General features: G+C 44.1%; 1 protein-coding gene across 1 annotated transcript; it reads left to right on the forward strand.

Annotated features, from left to right (window-relative positions):
* Positions 1-2444: 2444 nt before the first annotated feature.
* PLEKHS1 (pleckstrin homology domain containing S1) lies at positions 2445-20889 on the forward strand. Its single transcript, XM_079794065.1, has 14 exons — positions 2445-2641; positions 3011-3045; positions 6103-6146; positions 7767-7855; positions 7968-8074; positions 8801-8935; positions 10316-10391; positions 11260-11376; positions 13206-13331; positions 15084-15190; positions 15654-15860; positions 16595-16696; positions 18165-18300; positions 20584-20889. The coding sequence occupies exons 3-14, from the start codon at positions 6119-6121 to the stop codon at positions 20761-20763; spliced, it is 1410 nt and encodes a 469-aa protein (XP_079650191.1). The 5' UTR covers positions 2445-2641; positions 3011-3045; positions 6103-6118; the 3' UTR covers positions 20764-20889.
* The last annotated feature ends 305 nt before the right edge of the window (positions 20890-21194 follow it).

The following is a 21194-nucleotide window of genomic DNA, read 5'->3' on the forward strand; positions in this document are numbered from 1 at the left end:
GTAACAAGAGCATTTTCCCAAAGGAGATTGTATCAGATGCTAGTGGCAGCCAAGATTGTATCAGATGCTAGTGGCGGCCACCTGTTCCCCCCACCCCCATGTTAATCACTTCAGTGCAGGGCATACATAGGCCAGAAGTGCCAGAAATTAATGTCCTCAAAGAGCTTTGTAATACTATTAGGGAAATATGACCAAAAAGCCTAGAACAGGTGGGCTGAGTGAGTGTGTGTGGGTGAACGGACACACGGACGGACGGATGGATGGATGGATGGATGGGAAGTCCATCTGTTTGTATTACTGATTTATAGATATTTTTCCCAAAGAAACACAATGTTAAAGTGATTTACTCTGTCCCGCGTTTGGTTAGGTCTCTGGATTATGATGATGGTCTGTGGGCAGCATTCTAGTTCTCAGGTGAGTGGAGATCAGCACAGCTTTTCATAAACTACTTGGAACATAACTAGTAATAGCTGGTTAAAGACCAAATGTAAAAATACTAAAGACTATTTTCAGAGTACTCAAACAGTGACCTAAACAAACATACAATGAAATACATTCCAATAAGTTATTTCTCCTGCAACAACCTGTCCTGTGCAAAAGTGGATGATAATCTAATCATATCTGCTTGTCTGAAATCCAGCTGTGTTTTCTAAATGAAGGAACCAATAATATTTGTACTATGCATAGGGTACAAAAGGGAAGAACAGAGAAATAATCTTTGTTCAATGCTTACCGTGGATTGAGCACTATGCTATAAGCTTTTTTAAATTTTTAAAAATATATTTTTATTGATTTCACATGTGGAGAGCGGCTACAGTGTTTGGACAGGTTCAAGCCTCAGAATAATGAGAGGGCACAGTCCTCTCATGGCCACGTGCAAGTCCCAGCTTGGAGGCCAAAACCCTCCCAGCACAATTATAGCCAAAAGCTATAGTTGTAAGCTTGACCTTATGGTCCGAACCTGTGGCCCCACGTATCTGAGTGATGTGGACTTAATAGAGTTCAGGTGCATGTAATTGAGTAGATTCGAAACCCATGAGAATGTTGTAAACATCTTGACCACGCCCTTACTTTGCCTCATGGAATCTGGCTATAAAATAAAGACACGGCTTGTAGTCCGTGGCGCTGTTGCTAGCTCTCGATTAGAGAGGGCAGCGTCCACCAAGACCCAGCTTTCATTCTCTTGTCTGTCTTTTCTCAATCCTTCACCACCCCCTCTCAGGCTCACCGAACCTGGCTGAGCTGGCTCGGCACATATGGCGCCCAACATGGGACTGAGTATGCCATGGCCGTGCCAGCTTGCCACATTCAGAGAGGAAGGGAGAGGGAGAGAGAGATAGATGAGAGAGAACATTGATCAGCTGTGTCCTACATGCCCCCTACTGGGGATGGAGCCCACAATCTAGGCATGTACCCTGACTGGGAATTGAACCATGACCTCCTGGCTCATAGGTTGATGCTCAACCACTGAGCCACATTGGGAAGACCTCACTTAATTTTAAGATCCTGTGAGGTCAACACTACCCACCCCATTTGAAGATGAGGAAACTTAAATTAGTCAAGGCCACTCAATGAATACCTTGCAGAGTTGGTTCCAACCCAGTTACACTAGTAATGAAAAAGATTAAAATTTTGTACGTTCATTTCTAAAGGTGATCAAAGAAGATAAAATTTATTAGCCACTTCCTCTTTCACACTAAAAAAAATATTTTTAATTGATTTTTTTTTTTTTTAGAGAGAGAGAAGAAGGGGAAGAAAGAGAGAGAGAGACACATTGGTCAGTTGCCTCTTGTACACTTCCCAACTGGGGATTGAACCCACAACCTGTTTATGTGCCATGACCTGGAATCAAACCCATGACCCTTGGAGAACAGAACATCGCTCCAAAGCAGCTGAGCCACGCTGGCCAGGGTCCCCTAAAAATTTAATATAAATGAACATATGCCAAAGGCCTTATGGTAGCCAGATCCCACTCAGCAGGTTTAAGAGTGGCCATTCACGTTAGCCTGCTTATTTTTAAGGACTGTTGGGTGCTGTGCAGGAGCCACTCAGTGTCACCCTGTTGATATCTTCATTACGGATGATAAGCAAGTCTTCCTGGAGATCCTTGGCCTGTACAAATGTGTTGGAGAAGCCAGGCTTTTGTTTCCTAATCCAACACAGAGGAATCCTTCCTCTCATCCCCAGGAGGACAGAGGAGGATATGGATGGTGGAAGCAAGGGAATCGTTTCAATGGGAGCCACGGCAGGTCAAGGCTGGGCTGCCACTGTTCTTAATAAGTCATTGTGACTACGGTCCAAAGTCTGGCAGGAATTTTTTAAAATATGTATTCTTTTCTTTCTTTCTTTTTCTCTAGACGACTGGAATGGCAAGGGCAGGCCTGCAGGTCTGTGCCAAGCCACAAGAAGATTAAAAGCCAGGGACTTCCCCCGGGATACCAGCTTCCATTTCAACTTGGGGCAAGAGTAAAATCTGTCCTAAGCTAGAAGTCGGGGAACTTCCTGTTGGTTCGCATTTCAAACAGAGCTTGTGCATGAATCGTCACCCTGGCACTGGAGCGCAGAGTGAGCGGGGGTAAAGCAGGAAACCCAGGGAGAGGGCTCTTTGCTGAGAGCTGAACCAGGGGCCTCCTGGCTTCCAGTGAGTACTGTTTGCTGTGCTTCGTGTGGGGTCTCAAGGCCGTGGTGATCTGGAAGCTTACCTGCCCCAAATCACCGGTATGGGCTCTTCATAACCTTCTTGCTCGGTACAGTCGGGAGGGAAATAGGACCCCTTGAGGTCACACTCATCAAATGCCAAAGGACAGTACAATGACCAAGTTAGGCAACAGCAGTGGGTAGATTCTCCTGCATGAGATCAAAGAGCTAAATCTGAAAGGCTTTCCTGTTTGGAGGCAATGCCAAGAAATGCACGCAGAACTGTGAAATGATTTCATTCTTCGTTCTGAGGTGGGAGGAAGAGCCAAGTGGTTGAGACTCTCAAGTTAATTCTGACTCTGCTTCTTTGCAGTTCTGTGGTCGAAGACCAACTGCTTAATCCCTCTGGTAAGTGCCCTCGTCTGTAAAATGGGTGTTGTGTCATTGTAAAAATAGTGTAAGCCTTAGAGTGCTGTTATGTGAGATATATATAAATCTAATGCGGTTTCGTATGTATGAGTTTGCTTGTATTACATAAGCATTGATGTAATATATTGCATATATATATGTACACAGTGGATTTCATACATATATCCATATACTGGGTTTCATATATAATTATATTTCATATTATCTCTATAAATTATATATTAAATATGTATAAAATCTAATATATGTATACATATGTATGAAATCCATTATAGGCATATGTATGAAATCCATTATACAGATTTTCCTTAGAAGTACCTGGAATGCAGTAAGTACTCAATAAACGCTAGTCATTATTAAACAATCATAGAATCATGGGATATCTGAGCTACAAAGGACTTAACAAGTAGCATTTATTGAGCACCTATTCGATACTGAATGCTCCTCGCTAGATTATCTCAAGCGATGCTGACAGCAATCCGATGAGGGTGGTAATATTTCATTTTCATTTTACATATGAAGAATCAGGGGTATGGAGAGGAGTTATAATGTGCCCAAGATCACATCTCTCCTAACAGATGGAGATGCATTTAAATCCAGAGTTAGCACTCTAACCCACCACACCCTACTGCCTCATCTGCCATCTCCTTTTGTGGTGGGCGGAGGAAAGAGGGAGGGGAGGTCCCCACGCTTGACTGGAAATGTCCTTGGAAGCTCTCTTGCATCCAGAGTGCACAGGGAGAGGAATGCTGTCGGGAGTGTCTGTGAGTGAGCATCGGTGTGGTGCGGTATAGGTCTCTGCTGGGAGCCTACGACCTGGCTCTTCTGTCAAATGCAGGTCTTCATTTCTAAAAGGGGCTACCTTCTAGGACGAGTTCTGAGACACCAAAGCAACAGTGTATGCAACATTTACAATCTATATAGGCCCTATGAATCATTGCTTGATCAAGAGAAAAAAGATGATTGGCTTTTTAAACCAAGAGCTTGCTGCAAACACACTGCTTGAAAATATTTCGCCCTCAGCTAATCGCTCCTGCACAGTCCTGTCATCTGATCTTTGAACTCCAACACTCACTAGGCTAAATGTCCAGTGGGAGGGTTGGCCAAGTTCCACGTAGATGGGTGGAAGGAAGGGTGAGGGCTGAAAACCACTGGTCCCAATTCTGCTTAGGCAGTGAAATCCCTAAAATTGGAAAGAACCTAATAGATTAGGTGCAAAATCTCAGGGGTACATTTTTTAGAATGTCCATGATTTTGGGGGGTTGGACAAAACGTAGGTATGTTATACTGTTCTTCCTCATACAGAATTGCTCTTTCAGGGAATGGAGGGTTTGGTCTCCGGAGCCTGGTGCCTTTCTCAGGCATTCCAGCTCGTTGCACAGAGCTAAGTGTACCCTTACACCAGGCCAGGGCCAAGGGCAACAATTCTTTGACGGATGCCTTAAGACACCCCAGAAAGGTCTTGGTGGTTATTTCCCTTGCTGTTTATTTGTTCACGTAATCATTACCATTAGTATATAGGGATCCCTCCACAGAGAAAACTTTTCTCTGGTCCTGGAAGCTGTGAGCTCAGCATCCAGAAAAACCCCACTGGTCTTCAAATAGCTCTCTCGTGCTTCTGACCAGCCAGCCCAAGTAGACTTTGGGAACTTGTGGTCTTAACCTTAAGACTGTCATCGCTGCCCTGTCCAGTTGCTCAGTGGTTAGAGCATTGGCTCATGGACCAAAGGGTCCGGGTTTGATTCGCAGCCAAGGGCGCCTATCTTGGTTGCAGGTTTGCTCCCCGGCCCCAGTCGGGGCTTGTGCAGAAGGTAACCAGTGGATGTCTCTCTCTCACATCGATGCTTCTCTCTCCTCCTTTCTCCCTTTCACTCTCTCTCTCTCAAAAAAAAAAAAAAATCCATGGAAGAAATATCCTCGGGTGAGGATTAGAAAAGAAAGACTGTCAGTCATTGATGCCGTAGGAGGAAAGAATGAGTTCATGCCGAAGAAAAAGAGAAATGAGGAGGGAGAGGGAGAAATGACACCGTGCCCAAGGGCAGCAAAAGTCCCTTGGCCTCTTCCCATTTTCCTGGGACTGTCCTGGCACTGCCCTGTTCCGGGCTTCCTTCTAGGGTGTGACTCATTAATTCAAGGTAAAAAATTGGCCATCCATGATTTCCTGTTCTAAAGACCTCACCTGCCCTGTGGCCCTTTACCCTGTGGGATTCCCCTTCTCTCAGGTCCCGTAATGGTCATGGGATTGCTGGCAGAGTGTCCAGGAAATAGTCTCCCTCTCCGGGTCACAGGTCAGTGTCACCGTGTCAGTCTCAGTCCCCAGAGCCAGGGAGCCTTGGGAACGGGCCACTCAGGGGGCTGAGGCAACTTCAGCATGCCGTGGTCCTCGCTCATAGGTTCCCGCTGGGGAAAGTGAGTTCCTCGCCTGGAGAAGGGCTCATCGTGGGCTTCCTTTCAGCCAGAAATGCTTTTTCAGCGACATTTGATCCATAGCATCCTGCCCTTGCCCTGTTCTTATCTGTCCTTCTTGGTGTTGCTTTCCCCCAGGGACACTCTTTTTTTCAATGTATATATATTTTTTATTGGTTACAGAGAGGAAGGGAGAGGGAGAGAGAGATGGAAACATCAATGATGAGAGAGAATCATTGATCGGCTGCCTCCTGCACGCCCCCTACTGGGATCAACCCTGCAACCTGGGCATGTGCCCTTGACTGGAATCAAACCTGGGACCCTTCAGTCCACAGGCCGATGCTCTATCCACTAAACCAAACCAGCTAGGGTGGGACTCTCTTGTCAGAGCAGAAGCAAGGTCAAGGGAAGACAGCTTCTTCAGTCATCTCCATAGAACTGACATTTGGTGAGCGCTGCTTGGAAAGGTCCTGTTGCCATGGCTACCATCAGCCCGGGTCGGGGAAGAGCCAGATAACCCATCTCATCCACATGCATGGGCACCATCCTGATACTTGATGATCAAGTGGCTAATCCATGAAGCATCCTGTTGTTTGGGGACCAACAGCTCTTAATTCTTCTTTTTGACAGGTAACAGCCAGCTACAATGGAACCCAAACCTCGGAAGAGTCCAGGTACCCAGGGGGCACACTCTTAGAAGGAAAAACCCTTTTATTGAAAATGAAGAACAATTCCCATCAACCTAGCCACATTACAGAAGATGGTTTTAGTGGGGATAACACGTGGCATTCTGAGACAATGATTCTTGGTTTGGAGAATGTAGCAGAGGCCATTGGGTCCAGTTAATTATTTTGTTAAGACCTCTTCTAGCTAGAAACTTGGCATTTTCTGATTTTCATGGACAATTTGTTCCATTTGTTTCATGTTCCATTGTTGCTTAGAGATGATACTAACAACAAACTATACCCAGAAAAGACTGGGGCAGATTTCCTTAATTTGTCCAAGGACCTACAATTATTAAAGGAGCTGAAACTTGTTATATTTTTCCTTCAAGTTTTTTTCCCTTTTCCTTTCTTTGAGGGGCCTTTGGGGAGAGGCTGCAGAAGGAGAGTGAGGACAGCTAAGAATCACTGACCACTAGCATAATGGTCCCATCAGCTGCTTTACCTGACCTAGATTCTCCTTTCACTGGATTTTAAAAAAGCTCTAATCCTTTAGTAAAGGCTGCCTTTCCCCAAACCAAGAACAAATCAGAACTGTTGTCTGGATATGAAAGCAAAACCAAACTTTTTTGAAAAATTATTTTTTTATAGGTTTCAGAGAGGAAGGGAGAGGGAGAGAGAGAGAGAAACATCAATGATGAGAAAGAATCATTGATTGGCTACCTCCTGCAAGCCCTACTGGGGATCAAACCTGGAATGTGTCCTGACTAGGAATTAAGCTGTGACCTCCTGGTTCATAAGTGGATGCTCAACCACAGAGCCACGCCTGCTGCGCTGAAAAATTATTTTTTTAATTTTATATGTTTTCTAAATAATGAAATTAGTTTATATTTCTTGTAGACAGTTTGAAAAATATAGAAAAAATCAAAACTGCATATAATTTCAACACTTTCAAAGAAACACTTAAGCCTGGCTGGCTTGGCTCAGTGGTTGAGCGTTGACCTGTGAACCAGGAGGTCATGGGTTTGACTCCCGGTCAGGGCACATGCCCAGATTGCGGGCTTGATCCCCAGTGTGGGGGCGTGCAAGAGGCAGCCAATCAATGATTCTCTCTCTTCATTGATGTTTCCATCTCTCTTCCTTTCTCTCTGAAATCAATAAAAATATATTTTTTTTAAAGAGAAGAAGAAGAAACACTTAATATTTTGGAAACCCCTGTAACCACTTTTGCCACCACATTTTTCATAGCAGGTGGTTTCGCGTTCATTTGCTAAGCCAAAGGGCAAGGCAGAATCATCTTGCTCCTGTGGCTGGTGGGTCAGCAGGAAGGGAGACAAATCTTTGCTCCCATCTAGAGAGCCAGCCGAGTGCTTCAGAAACAGAGGGCCTAACGGGTGTGAGCTGGACGCAGGTGCCTGAATGAAGGTCCCCGCTGTGGGTGAATAAGAGTCACACACTGGTCTTTGGGCCCTTCGTTTTCCTGGCCTATTACAGATGGGTATTGTTGTTTTTTTCCCCATAGCTGACTAATTTGAAGACTTTTCCAGAAGTAAACAATGTTTTCCAACTAAAGCAGTTCTTTTTAGAAACTCACTGGGAACAAACTGAGTTCTGTTCACTTTCTTTTATTAGGCAAACAATTTACATATTATTATGAAAATGAAGTCTGCAAACAAGATTACTTTATTAAATCACCACCTCCTCAGCTTTTCTCCTCAGCAGTAAGTACTCGCGCGGATTTTAACAGGCCTCCCACCAACCTCCTGAGCAATTTTTCAATCCTTCCTCTTCCTCTGAGGTTTAACTGAGATGCAAAATGTTTTCATTTTTCAGCCTTCTTGGAAAAAGAGGTTTTTTGTTCTGTCAAGGAGTGGGGAGAAGGGCTTTAGTCTTTCCTATTACAAAGACCATCATCACCGAGGTTCCATTCAAATCGACGGGTATGTATCCAATTGAGCAGAAGTTTTTAACTTTTGTTGCGTGCAAGCTAAAATTGAAGTCATTATTGAAAGAAGCAAGGCCTGCACCAAAGGATTAGTAGACAGGGCACATGCCTGGGTTGCGGGCTCGACGCCCCTGCAAGAGGCAGTCCATCAATGTTCGGTCCCACATCGATGTTTCTCTCTCCCCCCTCCTCTCTCTAAAAAAGTATCAATTAAAAAAAGGAGCATAATATTTGTTGCCGAAAAGAAGCTAAATTGGGGAACATGTGAGTAGAAGATAGCTAAATAATTATTCCATATTGTATATTCAAGTTGGTAAATTATTCATTGGTATTTAGTTACAAAAGCCATTGATGCGCTTAATTTAGGGATGAGAGAGAGCAGATGAAATCACCATTTCATAAAGCCCAGATAGGTTTAAAAAAATATATTGAGATTGAATCTTTTGTCTTTAAGGAACTATGTACCAAAACATTAGAAACCATGATAATTGTGGAATCAGGAATCCAAGTAAAATGGGAATATTTGAATTACGTTTTCTGCTGAACAAAGTATTTGATGACCCAGATCTAAACTTATTTTCTAAAATGATTAGGTAATTTTCAAAGCATTGAACAAGCAAACCTCAAGTTTTACTCCATTTGAATCCTAACATAAAACAACTAGTGCTCTTTCTAATTTTGTGTGTGTATCTGTTGGATACTTTTTGTCTTTATCGAACAGAAATTCCAGTGTAGACGTTGGCATAAGTAGCCATGAGAAAATGCGATCCGTACAGAAGATGTTTAAGTGCCACCCCGATGAGGTGATGTCCATCAGGACCACTGGCAGAGAGTACTTCCTCATCGGCAGCGACAGGTGAGTTGTCAGATAACAGTGTCGCCCGGGTGCCAAGCAACAAGCAAGCAAACAAAACCATTTTAAAGCAGTGAACAATAAACAGGCTTAGCACAGAATCCCTTCCACAGCCTTCCTCACCATCTGGGCAGTCTTCAGGATTGCAGTATTGGTTAAAATCTCTTAAAAAGTCACAGTGTTCCTTTCCAAGGGCTGCCATAACCAGGCACACACACTGGGGAGGCTCAGAACAACGTAAGTGTCTATTTTCACTGTTCTGGAGGCTGAGTCCCAAATCAAGGTGCCTCAGGCCACGCTCACTCTGAAGTCCCCAGGGAAGACCTGTTCCAGGCCTCCTGGTACATCCATGGCTCGTGGGAGCGTAACTTCAGTCTTCATGTGGCATCTTCCCTGTGTGCATGTTCAGTTTCCCCTTTTTATTATGACACCAGTCATACTGCCCTCCTTCAGTATGACCTCATCTTAACTAATTACATCTGCAACAGCCCTACCCGATTTCCAAATAAGGTCATATTCTGAGGTCCTGGGGAATGGAACCTCAATATATGAATTTGGGGGGGGGAGGGGACACACAATTCAACCCATAACAGTCACCATCACTCCAGATGTTTCACTCCAGATGCACCCCAGATACAATCCATAACAGTCACCATCACCCCAGATGCATCCCATGTAAAAGAAGCCAATTCACAGACAGCTGTACAAGCTACATGTATTAGGGTGGGGGGCTGTGCTCATCCCTGAAGGAGTCCTCAGTTTTAAGAAGGTGCCTCATGGATTCTTCATAGATGATTATCTGCTTACGGGGAGGCCAAGGTTGGAGGAGGAAGCCATGCAGAGGGGGCAGCGAATGCTAAAGCCAAAGTGGGAAGAGCCTTGATCTGTTTCAGATTCCACCCCAGAGGCAAAAAGCTTTCTTCTACATTGTCATGAGCATCAACAGAAAAGAAAATGGGATTTATATGAATTTTTCAAGCACATTCTTCATAAACACACACATTGTATCAAGGGAGGCACACCTGGCTGGCTACACACAAAAAAATGGTGCCGACAGGTACCGGGCCCGCTTAGAACACAAAAGAAATCAGTGTCATCGCATCAGCTCCGAACCCGGTGATTACTACTGTCACTTTCCCCTTTTCCTCCCATTTCTCCGAGCTTTCCTCGCAGAGGCGGCCTGAGGGTTAATTCTAGTGTGTGAGTGTGGAGGAGGTAAGGAGCCAGGGGGTCATTCAAGCTACTTAGAAAAAAGTCCTTATTTCCCCGGTACCTGCTCCCACTGCCTGTTCCAACCTTAATAAAAGAATCCTCCTTCGGTTCAAAAGGAGCGAAGGCGCGATTGTTGCCACATGCCAGCTGCAAGTTTATTCCTATCAACAGGGAGAAGATTAAAGACTGGGTCTCGTTCATGTCATCATTCTGCCGGGATCTGAAAGCAGCACGCCAGAATGCAGAGGTGATTATCGCTCACAAAATGACAGGGCACCTGAGCACAGCCTCCTTCTCCAGGAGACAATGGGAGCTTTTCCCCCTCCTCCTTGGCAACTGGCATTAATACAAGGAATAAATAAGTGAGAAAATGTACATCCTTGTTATTTTTATGATTAACAGCGGGGGGAAAATACTTTTGTGTTTTGCGCTAAAATAGAGACACTTCAGATTTCCATTATGGAGGTAGGAGGAGTGAAAATTAACTGTGGCATTTTTAAAATAGTAGCCGAAACAACAGTATTTTCCCTCATTGTTATTCGAGGTACATAACAGCTACCTTTGGAATGACTAAGTCTAGGGTGGTTTCTATAAAATGCTTTTCCTTTCCCTTGCTTTTTCAATATGATGTCTCCCTAATGTAAGGGCTAGTGACCTGAAGTATTTTTGTTGACTTCCTAAGAACCTTTGCCCAAGTCCTTTTGGTGGACAGACCTTTATTCATGAAACTTTGGTCTCCAGGTATTGTCTTAACATGTTTTCTAGGTTGTTCTATGCTTCCAACAAAAGCTGAAGCCAAGGCAGAAGGGAAAGCATGGTGTTTCTACAAGCTGACTCAAATTATTAGAACAAAGTGGGGTGCAGAGCGCCATAAGGTTGAAAAGACAGGTTGAGGGAAGTTTGGGGAGTGTCTGACGGCCATGCTGAGAGTCCTTGAGGATTTGGAAGCAGGAGGGAGACAAGATCACCTCATGTCTTAGCGAGAGAAAGCTGGCCAGCGGAATAAATGTTAGTGAGGAAAGACCAGAGGCAGGGAGCCCAGGGACGAGGCTGTTGCCTTATTCCAGACAAGAGACCCATCATGCCCTGATTCCGGTATCCTTTTTCACAAGCAGGAGACACTCTCATTGGCTGCTAAAAGGCCCTCTTCAGACCCCAGCCCTCTCCTTGGTTATTCCAGCACATCGGCGACCATCGGCTCCACCACATCCAGAAATACTCTTCCAGACATGGTAACCAGACTCGCCTCACCTCTCTCAGGATGCCATGCCTGGGAGTCAGCTGATGCTTCAAGGGTCTCTCCAATGGATTTGACCACTTCCTAACCCATCATAAGAACGATTCTTATCCCCAGGATTTATCCTATATATAGTCTGTTGGCTATACTATAGATAAGCTTTACTGCTTGCCCCGCCTACCTCTAAATGGATTCATTTGTTTTGGATGCTTCTCAATACACATCTGGGCATATTGGAAGAAGCCTCCCGCCACCCCCCACCTTCACCTCCCCTAGCTAAACCAAAAGCTGGTTAGTAACCTTTCCCTTCCTTTCACACATAGGGCACAGATTATCTCTGCAAAAAAAATGCCAAAACACCACTTGATTTCCTGCCATATCATCTGTGCTCCTCAAGGCAAAATCAGAATTTTTATTAATTTCCTTCATTTGCCTAGATCAGTCTTTCTTCTGTGTGTGTGTGTGTGTGTGTGTGTGTGTGTGTGTGTGTGTAATTTCATCTTAATTTCTAATGAAATTTAGTTGAAGAAAAAATACATCTGTCCCCTGGAAGTGATTTGTAATCGTCCTCTCAGGTCTCTTGCATTTGTGATCTTCCCAGCTTTGGATATTATTTTAAAATGCATTGAGTGTTTTCGTCTTCTGCCACAAATACTATTTTGTCCCTTAGAGATGTAACCACGGACTTCCCCTTCTCCCTGGGTACCAGACACGTCTTAATATGGCATAGCCTCCTGTTTTTATCTAGTTGGAAGCTCTCCAACTATTTTAAAAGCTTTTTGTGGCTTATCAAGCTCACCAAACCAAAACCTCACTTGGTGTTTGTAGGGAAGGTGACAGGAAACAGCGTTGGGAAGACTAACTGTTTTCAGTAAATGCCTCTTGCTTTTCACTCATGCTACCCCTTCTCCCCAAATGTTATTGGTCATCTCGCCTTTTCACACTATGTATTAAATCCAGTGGTTTTTAGTCAGCTCCAGCTAAGAATACCATCTGCATGCTGGGATTTATTGTTGTTGTTGCTATTGTGGTGTTGAAATTAAATTGGATCCCTTCTTCATCCCCAGCTCAGCATGATCTGGCTCCATGACCTTGGAGCTGGATAAATGGACACAAATTCAATGCATCTATGTTTTTTAAATCACTTCCCTTCAAGGACTGCCTGGAGAACATCCCAGGTCTTTTTAAAAACCCCTACTCTAAGGCATTGCTCTTGGAAGAATTGAATTGTACCAACTATTTCCCTGCCATGCAAAGCAGCTACTTTAGTAGAGTTTCTTGTATGTATTGGGGAGGGAAGGCAGTAATTGGTTGAACCTAGATCACCCTGAAGCCTGTAATTCATACTGTCACATGACCAGCACTACCACATTGCATTGCTATGAAAACAATAGGAGTATGTGAACAGAACACAAAAGAGAAATATTGAGCAGGAAGAGGAAATTTGCAATGTTTTAACTCTGGACTAATAATTATCTTCTCAGATGCCTTAAGTGAAAACTAGAAAAAAGATGGGGTGGAGGACTTTGGCAAGAGCTTAGTGACTTAGGATGCCACCGACTGAAAGAACCACTTGTTTTGAGTTACAGATCCCAATGGTAAAGAAAAGCCTGAAAGATGAGCTCATATGTTCACATTGTCAGGGGTGACCCAGACTCAAGAGGCATCTCCAGGTCGTGTAGGATTCTGGATGTAACCTTAGAAGACCCTCTGATCTTCTCAACCCAATTCATTTGTATGCATTTCCCAGAAAGCTTGTGCTTTAATTCTGTCTCTTACAAAGAAAAAGCAAAGCATTAATTCTGTCTTCATCTCTTTATTCAGCATTTAATGGAAACAAGTTCTCCAGGACTCAGACAAGCTCATCTACTACATGATTTCTTGCCAGAGACCACTCAAGATACGGAAGAAGAGAGTCATTATATTAGTCCTCGAAGTATTCTTTTAGAGGTAACCCTTTCCATTTATTAATCATTTATCCCTTCTACAAATATTTGCCTGAGCCCCTGCACTGTTCCTGAGGCACTAGGCTGGTTGAGTAAAACACCGAATCAGTTCATCAGACACGGGTGATGTGCTCAATGTTCCTATTCAACCAGCTGAATAGGAACCAACCACCATACAAGACGAAAGGGCTCCATGCTGAAGAAAGATGTTGATAAAATGCCCAGAGTGCACGAGGGGTGGGAGGCAAGGTGACTGACTTCCAGACAGAAAACCAGGGAACATTTCAGGGAGATGATATATGACTTCACTTGACAGGTAAAATTTGGACTTGGGCGTTGCCTTGGGAGACTTTCTGCATTCTGGGCAGAAACAATAATATGAACACTGGTCCTTGGGTGATACATGGTTTGGTGTGTATCAACTAGTCTACTTGATCTACTTGAAGCCCCTCCTGAGTGCCTTCTGGGTGCTAGTCACGGTATTCTACTAGGCATGGAACTTACATTAGTCTGCCCTCAGAGCTCACAGCCCTTCCAGTTATCACATGACAATGCTACCCAAGAGGCATGGTCAACAAGCTCTGGAACCAATAGAAAAAGCAGAGATTTTCTCCCCTGGAGTCAGGGAAGGCTTCAGAGACAAAAAGCCACTTGATAGGTACACAGTAAATAGTTCAGTTGGGCTGTAACTTAGAGTGAGTGAATGGCATAGTAGGGAATATGACAGAAAAAAAATGAGCCAGGCCAGGATGGGGAGTTGACTTCATTCTGCAGTCAGCACAGAGGCTGTGGTGGCCTCTGAGGAGGGCAGTGGCAGACCTGAATTATCTTCTAGTACTATTGACCCAGAAGCTATAATTGAGGTGGATGATGGGCAGGCACTCGGGTTGCTTCTCTATCTTGGCTATTATAAATAATGCTGTAATGAACATAGGGGTGCATTTATTCTTTCGAATTAGTGTTTTGGGTTTCTTTGGATATATACCAAGAAGTGGAAGCTAAAAGACCATTTTTAAAAAATTAAGTACAAAACTGTGCAGTAGAAGTTCGGAGAAGGGAGAGATCGGTAGTGGCTGAGGTGGTCAGGAGGGGCCATGGGACCTCAGCCAGGCCTGAACACACTTCAATAGGCAGAAGAGAAAGTGGGCATTCCTGGTAAAGGAAACAGCATGAACACGGGCACTAGAAGGGCATTGGTAGATATGTAGTGGGAAGACTGGCTTGACTGGAATGAACTCTTCCAATTATGGGTTGATGCTTAATTTTTTAGGTAGGCAATAGAAAGCCCTTAGGGTTTTGAGCAACCATTACCCCAAATGACTGCTTTAGTTCTGAAGGATTTGTTGAGAGGCTCTTTAGGGTCTGTAAAACCCTTTATAGACTTTTGAAGCAACTTGGATCACCTTCATTATAGTAGCCTGAGGCCAGCTCTGTAGCAGAGTCTTTGACCCAGCCAGGTGACATGATTTCAAGTGTCACTGGTTGGGGGAAAGAATTCATGTCATTAAATGCCTGCCAAGGAAACAGAAAAATCAATAGCAATTTAGTCCAATAAAACACTTGCAACAGGAGCATGGGGACCTAGGAGAAGAAATGGACTCTGAGTCTGCCAGAGCTTTACTGGATCAGTCCCTCAGAACAAGCACTGCTATGCATCCAGTGGTGGATGCGTTTCCTAGTTTAGGGCCTAGAACCATCATGGACACCTGGCTTATTGGTAGACTTGCATCCTTACATTTATTCCTCTTGTCTATAGTTGGATAATATCATTGCTTCCAGTGAATCTGGTGAACCTATTGAACTTGGTAATCCAGATCAGGTCTCTGAAAGATTTGAGCGTCATTACATGTCAATGAAATCCTGGTAAGTAAAACTACCACATTTTAAAAATTGATTTGGGATAATGTATGGTTACAGAAAATCACTATTGAAATGTTAATACAAAAGTATTACCATCGACCAAATTCTACACATTCAGTGATTTCAAAACAGGATAAAGTGAGAATTGGCTTCTCTCCCCACAGATAACCATTAATGACATTCTTGGGACTTTTTTCTGTCTCCTGAGGAAGTGATTTTCTAGTTTGCATTTCTATCTCTCACACTCTCACTTCTGTCTCCCAACCCTCTCAAGGTGAAGGGTTATTTTAACTCCATACCCACTTTTAGATGGAGAGTTTGTTGGATTTGATTCTGTGACTGCGATGTTGATTGTTGGACATACTTCAACATCTTGTTAATGTTCACACGACTATTAGGTGCATAAATGTGAAAGTTGTCAATAGATACGCTAAAAAAGAGTTTGTGTTCACTTCTTATACTCCAGTTTGTTCAAAGAGACAGCCGATGAGTCTGCTAATAGCAAAGTGGAATCCCAGGCCCTTCCAGAGACCCCGAACAGGAGGCTTCATCTGCAAGAACAAGGTTCCAGGAGTGACTCTTGCCTTCCACCTGCCAAAACGGAAGCCCAGACCATGAATGGCAGAAAGGGGTCGACCTCACTAACTGTTGTGCAATTGTCCATATTAATCAAGTAAAGTTCTAATTTCTCAAACTTTGTGGGCCCTTAGAGCAAGGCAGCCTTCCTTTCTTACTCAGAATTCAAATTTTAAAGAAATTCCTAAAAAATCTCAAAGTCAGCCAAGAATCTGACCCGCTTCCCCTTGTCACTGATGGGATGGCCAAGCACAGTGTGTAAAAGGGCTGGAAGCTGAGGTCCCTGGGTGGTGGGTGGCATTTTCAAATATTTTGTCAAGATTCTTCGTTGGCTAGCCTCTCAGGCCCTGGATCACACTGATCTGGGGGCCGTATCACCCAGCTTTTACTGTTAAAATGTTGGTCATGCAAATCATAAGAGGTCTGATTCTATACTAGGAGGAGAAAGAAGGGGACATTTAGGTGTGGTGATGCCAAGGGCATTTGATGAGATTATTCTCGATTTTAACTCTTTCAGTGTCTTCTTCATTCCCAGTGGAGAAATGTGCAAACTGACCTGATATGGACAATTATATAATCAATTTAGTCCATTTTTTTCTCCCTTCTCATGGTCTCCCATCCACTACCACATCCCAAGAGGGGTGGCGGATGACATCTGTGGGTACTTTTCAGTAACTTAAATTCATATTCTTCTCTAAATATGTTGGACGATCTTTAGCTGGAAAAGGCTATCTCCTATGTAGGAGGCCAGAGTTTACCCAGAAAGTACCGTTCAGAGCCAGAGATACTGTAGTTGCCTGATTTGACTTTAACCAATGTTTTATCTCATAGTAACATTCCTGACGAAAGCCACGTGGAGAGACTGAATGTGTTCCTTTCTCCTCTTGATGTCACCAATTATCTGGATCTCACAGAAGCCGCAGGACTGATATGGTGGGTCGGAGATTGGAGGGTTATTGATTATAAACTTGGTTGGGAGATAGGAAGACAACACTCATACTTTGAAACACTGTAGGTAGCAAAACTGCCTGGAGAGCTTGGACCGTTCTTTTGCTGTTGCAGCAGGTCTTTGATTGATGCTAAAATAAAGATATTGTTGTGTGGGAAGGTCAGCGGGAGATGGGTGGGTTTAGGAGGACCCAAAAGTCCAGGAAGGAGCAAATTTCTGATTTTTTTCAAGGTGAGGAAAAGTGGGATGGAATACATAAGCCTAAGGAAATTATCCCAATGAATGAGCAATGAGTATTTGTGAATGAACAAAGTTAGTGAAGCCGACAAGAATTTAAGGTCTAAAAGGAAAAGACATATCAAGGTCTAGACTTCCAGACACCAGCTGAAAACCTGCTGGTTGGGGACAGACACAACAGACCCTGTGACAGAGAGTTTTCTTGAAATAATCACAGTTCATTTGATTCTAATTCTCTTAAAGACTTTGTAATTCATTCCGATGGAAGATTACATTTCTATAAGGGAAGAAAGACCTTCAATGTAAATAAGATGTTTCACACCAATTGCCTTACACGTTCTATCAGGGGGCAGGAACCACAGCCTTGCCTTTTCCCGCATTGCCCACAATCTAAGGCTCAATAAATACCCAATTAAAACTGTGGACCTCTCTGTGCCTGGGATTTCTCATTCACTAATTTGTTTACAGTATTTGTTTATTAGGTGTTCGTAGTATAATCATTATGTGCTCACTCTCAGTGAATACGTACTTACTGAGCACCTTTTGTTTACTTGGAGTTATGGGAATATAAACAAGGTGTTAGTGCCGCCAAAACCGGTTTGGCTCAGTGGATAGAGCGTCGACCTGCGGACTCAAGGGTCCCAGGTTAGATTCCGGTCAAGGGCATGTACCTTGGTTGCGGGCACATCCCAGTAGGGGGTGTGCAAGAGGCAGCTGATCGATGTTTCTCTCTCATCGATGTTTCTAACTCTCTATCCCTCTCTCTTCCTCTCTGTGAAAAATCAATAAAATATATTTAAAAAAAAATAAAATAAAAGGTGTTAGTGTCATACTTCTGGTGAAAAAGACAGCCACATAAACAAGTAAATATAAAACGCATTTATTTTAATATACAATAAGTGAGTGCTCACACAGCGCAATAGAAGCCCAGGGGTGGGAGAGGAGTGATTAATTAGAGTAAGGGAAGTGGAATGTAGGAGGGCATTGTAGAGGCTTTGGGGGAAGGGTAAGGCTCCCACAGTGGGGAAAGAGGAAAGAATATTTCAGACAGAAGAAGGAGTTCAATTACTTCAGATGTGGTGCAACATAGCTAACGAAACTGGTGGTAGTAATGATGGGATAGATTAGAGAGAGGGACCCCATCTGTGTCCCCATCCGTGTCCTGCCAGTGAGTGTGGTCTCACGCTTGTGTCCGACGCTGTATTCCCCTTGCAGTGTGGCTGCGTGGAAGGGACCCCCACGCCTGGGGTGCTTATTTTTTCACGGAGACCACCTTTTGGCCGTGAATGACCTAAAGCCCCACAGCCTGGACGAGGTCTCCTTGTTTCTCAGCCGGTCCATCCAGAAGGAGGTGAGTCCTGCTGACCGGCCCTGCCCAGGGCAAGTCGGTGCCAGAAGGAACAAGATCAAGGTCTTAGATTGAGTCTGAACCGTACTCTGAACACAAATGAGACTCTTCAATCCTCAGCCACCATGTGTAAATAAGAGACTAGGAGTGTAAATAACACTTGTTATAATACGTGTCAATAACAGAAGGTTAAATAGGGCCCTTTCATGTGAAGTAATTCGGAAAAGAGCACAGGAAAGGAGACTGAATTGCTGGTCAGGACCTCAATCACATGATGTGGCATAAAGAGCTTACATTGGAACCAAACTGGCTCAGGGTTTGCTTCCCGTCCTTTAATCAATTTTTTTTTTTGCCTCCATTTTCTCTAATGTGATAATATTAGTTACTGGTGAATTAAATGAGATAATATATCTAACGTGCTTACAACAGTGAATGGTACCTATTAAGTGCTCAGACATGGTTCTGCCTATTAGTACAGTTTCCATGTTGTTCATGCCTTCCCTTGTCCATTTTTATTTCTGACGAGCCACATGACCTTGGGAAACACTTCCTTATCTGGGCATCAGTTTCTTCTCTCTAACGTGAGAGAGCTGGTTTTCAACTCTGCTTCCTGGCCCCTGAAAATGACAGGAGAGGAGAGAAGGGGAGAGGAAGAGGACAGTATGGAGCTTCAACCAGAGCAATCTACGTTTACCAGTTATCTTTTTTATACGTTGGACTTTCCTGTTAGCTCTCCTTGAAGAAACAATTTTTTTTTTTTTTTTGCAAACCACTGTACAGGATGATCTCTCGAATTTCCTCCAACTCTGAGAGTTTATGATTATATGTGTCATATCACACAATAACCTTGTTGGTTAGACAGATTGTACCACTTCTATTATCTAAATGGGAAACAAGTAAGATTGTGTGAGTTGTCTAAGATGCATAACTAGTTAGTGGGAGAGCCAGGACTCATTTGTTCATTCATTCATTCATTCATTCACTCACTGACTATTTATGGAACATCTACTGTATGCTGGCTGTAGGTCCTAGAGCTACAAAAGAGGCCTCAGACTGAGCTTAAGGAGCTCACAGATTAGTGATAAATCAGGCATCTTATGTGCTAGCTATGATCCAGTGTGTGCCTTGAGATGAACAGAGAGGCATGGCAGTGTAAAGGGAGAATGGAGTAAATCTCTTTGAGGGAGGCCAGAAAGGTGTCTTAGAGAAGGAGGTGTTGGGCTTGGGTTTCGAAGACTAGGGTAGGCGTTTGTGCGGTGGAAAAAAGGTAGCTTTCAGGGGCCCAGTCCAACAATCGGGTACCAATATTTCCTCTGCCAGACACCCAGGCTGGGGCCTCGGGTTCAATAGAATCTTCTTACCAAACAATGCTCTGACCCACCAGCTCCGAAGCCAAGAGGAGTTCGGCCTGGGGGCAGGCCCAAGGAAAGGATGTTTGCCTGGGCGCCGACTGCAGTTGTTATCAAGGCTGCCTTTCTGGATTGTGGAGTCCCCTGCCTGGGAGGGGGCAGCAGCTTCCTCCTGTGCTCCATCTGCCTGACCCCTTTTTCTGGGGGACAACCAGATGCTTCTGAGAAATCTAGTGTGCGCACCAACATGATTATCCAATGACCAAAAAAAAAAAAATCCCCTTCCTTCCCTACCCTTACCATTCCTGGCTAATTTCTCTATGTGAAAATGGATATCCAGTCCTTTTTAAAAATTCAAAGATCTGGCCTCTGGAAGGAAAAAGAATGTTGGAAGAGGGGAGATGTGGAGGCAAAGGCAGGGCAGCCAAGGGCCCCTATTGTTTTAAGCACCTGAACGAAGCAGATCGCCCCTTCTCCCTTGAGCGGACTCATGTGGGAGGTTGGGGTGGAGCTGGATGAAGACAGTGAGAGGAGAAAATGTGAGATTTTCAATGAAGGGGAGGAGATGCTAGATTTTGCAGGAGACACATCAAACTTCAGTTTTCTCCCCATTTTGTCAGGGGCTTGTTCTGTCTGGTGGTGTCATTTCTGTTCCTTAGCATCCAGAGGCTTTTTAATTCTTGGTACAACTGGGCCCATCGGGCACCATTGATGCCATTTAGAATCTGCCCTAAAGGCTCCAGCCCTTGGATGCCAGACAATAAAACTCCACCTTCCACCTGGAGATACAAGTCCTTCTGCCCTCCTCTGATTGTAGTTCATCACAGGATTTTTTCTTCAAAACCTGCTTCGAAGGGTGTGAATGAGGACATACCAAGAACAAACAGTCCTGAGGACAATCTTTAGTCATTTAATTATTTTCTTTCTTTTGTTTTAGAAAGTAAAACTCACCATAGGCCGGATCCCAAATTCCGAGAAATTCCACGCTATAGACTGTACATGCGCCTTAAAATACCAAGACGTTGTACCTTTTGAATTGGGGAAGTCTGAGCTGGAGAGGACACTGAAGAGGAGCCCCGCCATTAGAAAGGGTCATCAGAAGAGAACTGGAGAGTAACATGTGGGACCCACCCAAGGGGTGAGGCTAGGACCTGGACTCCGTACTGGACTCTGCCACCTATCGCTGTGTGATGCGAGGCAAGTCAGCACACCTCTCTGAATTCCCACATCTGCCTCTTCACAATGGGACTCATGACGCCCTCGCTGGCAATTGCATCAGGGATGTGAAGAGGGCCAAGTGGGATAAAGACTACGGAACACAGTGAAAATAGAAGGCCTTATCTCAGACTTTGTTCCAAACAGCACAGACAGAGATTGGGTAATTCCCTCACTGAGAATGTGCTGTGCGCTCGGTGAGGTCACGGTCCACACAATCCCTTCTTTGTTAGGGAACGTGCTGTTGGAAATACTCATTCCGGGAAGGCAAGATTCCCGAGAGAGATGTGATATCATTCAGCCTTCCCAACACCTCCTGCTACTCATCATGCC

The sequence above is a fragment of the Cnephaeus nilssonii genome (genome assembly GCF_951640355.1).
Source record: "Cnephaeus nilssonii genome assembly, chromosome: 16".
Classification (NCBI taxonomy): Eukaryota; Metazoa; Chordata; class Mammalia; order Chiroptera; family Vespertilionidae; genus Cnephaeus; species Cnephaeus nilssonii.

Excerpts from the sequence above, each read along its gene's own strand:
- PLEKHS1 (XM_079794065.1), top strand. The coding sequence starts at position 6,119 with ATGGAACCCAAACCTCGGAAGAGTCCAG. Across the intron at positions 11,377-13,205 it reads GAAATACTCTTCCAGACATG|CATTTAATGGAAACAAGTTC; the intron begins GTAACCAGACTC and ends CTCTTTATTCAG. Across the intron at positions 15,861-16,594 it reads CAATTGTCCATATTAATCAA|TAACATTCCTGACGAAAGCC; the intron begins GTAAAGTTCTAA and ends TTTATCTCATAG.